Genomic DNA, 7,018 nt, shown 5'->3' with positions numbered 1-7,018 from the left:
CAGAGCATCAGGATGAGGGCCACCATTCAAGTCCTCAGAGGCACTTGGGACCCACGGAAGGACACAGGGAGCTCTGGGGCTTGTGAGGTCACCTTGGACAAGCCCACCATCCCCGGAGCAGCCGGGTGCCTTGGAATTGAGAGCTTGGTGGCTTCTGCCTGGCGCTTCCTTCTGTCTCGACCACTGGGGTGGCTCAGGCTGGGGGCAGAGGGCACTGAATGCTTCCCTCTCACTGCAGGGGCATGATCGCCACACAGAAACTGCACGCACAAACGGCACATATTCTTCGTGTGAAATAACTAGTGAGCCTGTCCCTGTGGCTGCCACGTCGGGCCGTGCTGGGGGGCTGGGCACCTCACACAGCATCGGGCAGGCGTGCAGAGGAGGAGCCCTGGGGTCTGGGCCCAAGCCCTGCTCCCCTCATCTGTCCAACCTTGTGTTCTCCAGGGCCCACCTGTGGGGGGCTGACTGGTCCCAACCGCTGACCTCTGCCATGCTCTTGGCCCTATCCCAACATACAAGGAGGAGGCCTGAGAGGAGATCATTCCAGGAGCCTGGGTGCTGGGTTGGGGGAGCCTCGGGGGCCTCTCGATGTGTAAGGACAAACCTATGGCCCCAGGAGGACACAGGCCCCTTTCTCCCAGACAGAGCAGGCTAGGACCATGGTCACTGTTCCTGAAGACGCGTGGGATCCACATCTGCAAGGTTTATTTTTCCAGTTGGGGTGGGGTCAGGGGTCAGGAGTCGTCCCTGGGGTGGTAGATGTGGTCTCGATCCTCCTCTGGCCCCTGAAGCTCCTGGTGAGGTGGCAGTGACCAAGAACGGAGCCCTGCCTCGGCCTGGGCCTCCTCGGGTGGTGGGTGGTACAGGCCGTCGCGGTCAGGCTCCGGGTCCCAGCTGGGCAGCCCCATGAGCTCGTCGTCCCTTCCCAGAGAAGGGACGCCCCAGGGCCTAGGAGCACAGCTGGGTCAGGTCCGCAGGTGCCACAGGAGGCAGCCAGCCAGCCCCAGTGAGGGCGCCCACCACCCTACAAGCAGCCTGGGGGCTCTGGGGATGAGACCTGGTGGGAATCTGTTCCCCCACCAGGGTCCCTGGTGGCTCTGTCCCATCACTCGCCAGAGGCCCCGGGGCCCCAGGGCCCAGGACAAGCATCGCCATCCTTCTCCCCCTCCCCACCCAAGAGCTATGACCAGGCGGTCCCCACGGGACCCAGACCCGAAGGGTGGGCATCCTCGCCACATGCCTGAGCCGCAGGGGGCCCCGGAAGGTTGCAGCGTCCCCAAGGGTGTCCCGAGAAAACATCCTGGCCCAACACAGATGCTGCCCCGGCCACAGCCCTGGGCCATGGAGACCCAGAGAGTTTGGGCAGGAGTCCCCACCAGTCAGATGTCAGGCACTGTATCCTCTGGCCTGGCAAGGTGTGGCCCTGGGAGAGAAACCAGCCGAGGTTGCCTCGTGTGGATGCAGGGAAGCAATCATGGCTTAGAAGTGGCTCTGTCTGAGGCCACAGCCCTGGGGGGTGAGGGGATAGCCACCCTAGGGGATCAGCCTAGAGCCCTCAGACCCTGTACTCTGCTCGGTTTCTGACAGATCCCATGGGGTCCCATGCTGCCTGGAGCATTGCCTCCTCCTGAAAGGTGCTGGGCAGGGTTTCCCCTCCATCCACCAATGCCCTTAGCTTGGGGCCAGGGCCCAGAAGGGGCAACGGCAGGGGAAAGCACAAGGGTCGCTGGGGACACTCACTCCTCTGTGTCCTGCTCAGGGGCCCCAACTTTGTCTTTGGTCTTGATGAGGACCTGGAAGGAAAGGATCACAGGTGTGGGCTTCGTGCAGTCCACAAGGGGTCTAAGGTCAGGGGACACCTGGACAGAGATGGTTCCAAGGCCCCTGGGACCGCACCTGCCAACTCCACCCCCTGCCCAGCCTCCTCCAGGGAATGGATGGAGGCCATGTGGTTACTGGAGAGACAGGACAACCCCTGGGGCTGCCTCTGGACACCCCCCCCCCATCCCCGGCTGATGGCGGGAGGAAGGGGTCCAGTTCCTCTGGACCCAGCCCTCTTGTGGAGGCCAGGGGAGTGTATGAAACAGGTGACCCCGTGGAGACCAGCTGTCACTTGCGGGGAAGGGTTGGGCCTTCCCAGGTGTGCAAGTCTGAGTGGTCTTGACCCAAGGTGGGGGGGGGGGGGGGGGGGGGGGGAGACACAGCACAGAGCGCATCTGAGCAGCGATGCCCAGGACGGAGGATGTGCCCTGGGGGTCACAGTGCCAGTGAGCGTCACCTAGGGCCCCTCCTCTGCCTGGGTCACTTAGGCATCACTGAGCCTTGCCTCTCAGATCCCGCAGAGGGGCACGCTCCCCCTCATCCTTAGGGTCCCTTCCGGTGCCCGCAGGGCCACCCTGCACAGAGACCTGCAGTCACATTAATGCCCTGCCTTCTCTGTCAAAGGCCAGCTTGGTGCCCTTTCTTCACATTCCTTGCTGATGGGGCAGGGGCTGGGCAGAGCAGCCCACACATACCTGGGGCTTGGAAGCCGAGCCTGCCTCCCCCAGCAGCAGAGCCGCCAGGCTGGCAACCAGGAGGAGCCTGAAGGGACCAGAGAGGAGAGTGAGAGGTAGGCCGGGGCTGTTCCTCTAGACAGGACAGCCAGGTGGGTGGCCTGGTGTCACTGGCAATGTGGGTCCCAGCCAGGGAGGCCTGGGGCCAGGTTCACAGGTAGTTTATTATCTCCCCATCTCACAGCCCAAGGACACACAGGCACAAAGAGGTGGGATGGCCACAGGCCCACACCTGCCCCCAGGCCCCCTCAGACCGGGTACCACTGCACCCCACGTTCTGGACGGACCCCACGCTACTGGCCCCGGCCACCAGGTGGACCCTTCAGCTCCCAGCCTCTGTGCTGGTGGCTGCACATGGAACCACATGCACCTCTTGGCCAGGGAGCGGTGTGCGCTCACAGCATCCTCTGCTTAGGTGCCGGGGAGCTAGGACTTGGGGCAAGGCTCTGGGAGTGCTCAGTGCTCATGGCACCCCTGAAGCTATGCGCCGTGGCTCCCTCAGTCCCCCCCAGGTCAGAGCTGTGGGTGCACAGTGGTGCCAGTACTGGGCAGGAAGCCCAGGAGGAGGCAGGTGGGATGGGGCACTCTGCTCGGACACATTCAGCCTGACCCCGAGGGAGGCCAGGATGGCCACCAGGGCAGAGGAGGTCAAGGATCAAGCCCCAAGCAGGGAGTCCGAGGAGCAGCGGCCAAAGATAAGAGACACAAAGGAACACACGCAGGACAGGTGATCCATGAACCCAACAGCAAAGGTCCTGGAAGCCTTATCCAAGATGAGCAGGAGAACAGGGGGTGAGAGGCTGGCACAGTGAGTGTGTGCGCGTGTGTGTGCATGTGTGGATGGTGGGAGGGTGTGGTGTGTGTGTGGATGGTGTGTGTGGATGTGCGTGTGGATGGTGGGAGGGTGTGATGTGTTCGTGCGGTGTGTGGTACGTGGGGTGTGTGTGTGTGTGTGGGAGTTGTGCATTTATGAGCGTGTGTGTGTGTGTGTGTGTGTGTGTGTGTTGTTAAAAAACAAGACAACAGGCCCAGACTGGAATCGCTCACGCTAAGCCCCGCATCACCAACCCAAGGCCTAACGACAGGTTAGGCTCCCCCAGAAATGGATCCTTACAGCAGTGAGGTGGGCCCGCGCGGGATAGGTCATCTGATCGGCCCCCACCATCCCCTGAAGAAGAGCGACCCACCAACCCGCCTTTTGCTACTGTAACCTGCTCGTCCGCCTCTAAGTTTTCCATCGCGTCCGGCCCGTCGAGCGCCTTCCTGTCTGCTGGGTGGGACGCCGCCCAATTCTAACTGATTTTGCTCAAATAAACTCAAAATGCTTCATATGCCTCAGTCTATCTTCTAACAGGCTGTGTGTACACAGGGCTCTTCCTGGTGCTCTGGGAAGGTTTCCTTCTGTCTATGCAGCTGGCGGGGTGACAGGCTGGGCGGGGCTGGGAAGGGCCAGGGAGCTCGGGGTCAGCAGGGGCATCAGATCAAGGCTTCCTACAAGCTGCCTGCCCCTGTAGCCCCAGACTCCATCCCCACAAAGACCTTTGCTTCTCCAAGTGGCTCAGCACTTTGGGGCTGAGGCACACCTCGGGAGCCAAAGGGCAGGGGTCCCCAGGCAGAGGCCAGCTCCAGTGCTGGGCAGGGGCTGAACTGGTTGCCCGCGCCTACGTGTCTGGGCGCCACACCCACCGCCATGCTGTCCAGCTGAGTCAGGGAAAGGACTTCACAGGACAGGACACGGCGGGGTCCAGGGAGTGGGGATGGCAGCGGTGAGCATGGGGCGTCCTGGCTTTGGGGCCCCCATCCTCTGTCCAGGAAGACAGCTCTGGACCCCAGCCCTAACCCAGTGGCCCACCTCTCTGCAAGGAGGCATGGCCTCAGGTTCAAGCTAGGGTCCCAAGGAGAACCCCGCCCCAGAACAGAAGGGCAAGGGGAGGGCTCTGGCTGAGAGGAGGAAGAAAGGGGTCCCCCACAGGAGCAACAGAGCCTCTGACCCCAGGGCCCGGCACACACCCCAGCTGCCAGGCTGACATTCCCTCAGGGTAGCATCTGACCCCTGCCCTCAGCCCTGCCAGCCTCCAGCCTCCTCTTCTTGACCCAACCCTCCCTTTTGGGCAGTCACAGACGTGCTGCCTCCTACCTCCCACCTCCAGGGTGACTCTTGGGTCAGGGGACACCCCAAGGGACAGGTGTGCTCACAGGGGTGGCCCTCAAATCGGGTGCCCGGACGCAGACAGCAGATGGGCCACAATGTCGGCTGGCTCTGGAGGGAGGGCTCGACACCCTGGGGGCTGCAGCCACCACTGGCCTGAGGACAGAGCCGAGCCTTCCTCCCCCCCGCCCCCGACCCTCTCCCCTGGAACCAGTCTGAGTGGCTGCACAGCAGAGCCCCAGGATCGGGTGGCGGGTCTGGCCTCAGAGGGATTGGGTATTACCTCCTCATGCCGCAGTCCCCTTCTCAGCGTAGAGGGTGCTCTCGGGGACCTGTAGTCCCAGATCCACATAGACAGTAACTCAGACACTGGGCCCGCGCCTCCCCACCCACGTTTCTCAGGGTTTTATGGCCCCCATGTAGGCGTGTCTGGACAGAGGTCAGAGACCAGGGTTCCCAACTGCACCGGTGACTGGGTGCGCCCAGCTGGCTCCCTGCGACCTGTCAGTCCCGTGGCCTTCCCACCACCCACTTCAGGGCAGATCTGACACAGCTCCGCCTCCCACACCAGCCCCCACCCTGGAGTCTGCGTCTTCCTGCCCACTCCTCCTGGCCTGGCCACCCACCAACAAAATGTCCTGACGTTGCAGGCCCAAGCTGCGCGACCCGGGGGCAATGGACCCAAAACTGGGCTGACTGGTTGGCTGGAAGCTGGAAAAGCATCCCAGCAAACCCCGCCCCAGCCCTACGGGCACTCTGGGCACAGGCCTCCCCCCCGAGCTGACTTTGCCCAAAGACAAGCACAAGGGGTGGGGCTTCCCACAAGTCAGAGTGAGGACCGTTAAAACCAACCACGTCAGGGCTCTGGAACCTGACCTGTGGCACAGGAGCAATTGAGAAGTGGGTGCTCCAGCAAGCTGCTGAGCCCTGGGTATGAGCGGAGGGCGCCAGCGGCCTCGCAGGGGGCTGCAGCGCCCTGACCCTGGGGCGCCGTGCCACACACCAGAAGGAAGCAGCGCACAGGTTTAGTGCAAGGGAATCACTGAATGAACCAACAGCCATCTGCGGAGGAAATACCAGAATCCAAGGTGGTTACCCTATACAATCTGAGACAGCCAGTTGTTTTTAAACAAATAGACTTGATGTTTTGAGTAATTTTAAGGTTAGAGAAAAATCTAACAGAAAGTACAAGTCCCATGGGGCGCCTGGGTGGTGCAGTCGGTTGGGCGTCCACTTCAGTTCAGGTCATGATCTCATGGTTCGTGAGTTTGAGCCCCGTGTGGGGCTCTGTGCTGACAGCTTGGAGCCTGGAGCGTATTTCGGATTCTGCGTCTCCCTTTCTTTTTTTTATTTATGTCTTTATTTTTAACCTTTATTTTTGAGAGAGAGAGAGAGAGAGACAGAATGTGAGTGGGGGAGGGGCAGAGAGGGAGACCCAGAGTCCGAGGCAGGCTCCAGGCTCCAAGCTGTCAGCATAGAGCCCGACACGGGGCTCGAACTCGAAATTATCACCCAGGCGCCCCTCTGTGTTTCCCTTTCTATCTGCCCCTCCCCTGCTCATGCTCTGTCTCTTTATCCTTCAAAAATAAATAAAACGTTAAAAAAAATTTTAAGAAAGTAGAGTCCCCACACAGCCTGTGGCTGTTCACTCATGTCTCCCCCACAATTAATACCTTGCATTAGTATGGCACATGTGTGACACTGATGAGCCAATTAAAACACATATTTTGGGGGAACCTGGGTGGCTCAGTCGGTTAAGCATCCAACTTCAGCTCAGGTCATGATCTCAAGACTAATGAGTTGGAGCCCCTCGTCGGGCTCTGTGCTGACAACTCAGAGCCTGGAGCCTGCTTCGGATTCTGTGTCTCCCTCTCTGCCCGTACTCTGTCTCTCTCTGTCTCTCAAAAATAAATAACAAACACTAAAAAAAATTTTACAAAACACGTATTTTTCAACCAAAAATCCGAAGCAAAGAAGCAAGAAATGTGTGGCCAGTATTTAGGGGAAAGGGGGTGACAGAAAGTCTCTCTGAGTGGACCCAGACACTGGATGAGTGGACAAAAAAATGAGTGGAAACCAGGCTTAAAGAATTAAAGGAACATTTGATGAAAATGTCTTAAGTAATTTTAATAAACCGAATTTTTTAAAGAATCAAGTGGAGATTCTGGAATTAAAAAACACAATAACTAAAACTTAAAAATTCACTGGAAGGTTTAGTAGAAGACGCATTTAAGTATTTAATATCTTTAAGTCTGATCAACTGTCAAAGACAGATCAATAGAAATTATCCAACCTGAAGAGACCAAAAAAA

The 7,018-nt window shown here is 59.3% G+C and overlaps 1 protein-coding gene across 1 annotated transcript; it reads right to left on the bottom strand.

Moving 5' to 3' along the window:
* Positions 1 to 691: 691 nt before the first annotated feature.
* PRAP1 (proline rich acidic protein 1) lies at positions 692 to 5,249 on the bottom strand. The gene is made up of 4 exons (XM_040486901.1): positions 4,991 to 5,249; positions 2,520 to 2,586; positions 1,744 to 1,796; positions 692 to 951 (listed from the first exon to the last, which is right to left on the bottom strand). Exons 1-4 carry the CDS (start codon positions 4,996 to 4,998, stop codon positions 738 to 740), a joined length of 342 nt encoding a protein of 113 aa, XP_040342835.1. The 5' UTR covers positions 4,999 to 5,249; the 3' UTR covers positions 692 to 737.
* Between the last annotated feature and the right edge of the window lie 1,769 nt (positions 5,250 to 7,018).

This window comes from Herpailurus yagouaroundi, unplaced genomic scaffold (genome assembly GCF_014898765.1).
Source record: "Herpailurus yagouaroundi ecotype Mexico unplaced genomic scaffold, PumYag 163, whole genome shotgun sequence".
Taxonomy (NCBI): Eukaryota; Metazoa; Chordata; class Mammalia; order Carnivora; family Felidae; genus Herpailurus; species Herpailurus yagouaroundi.
The sequence above is the reverse complement of the archived record's forward strand: the minus strand, read 5'-3'. Positions and strand labels throughout refer to the sequence as shown.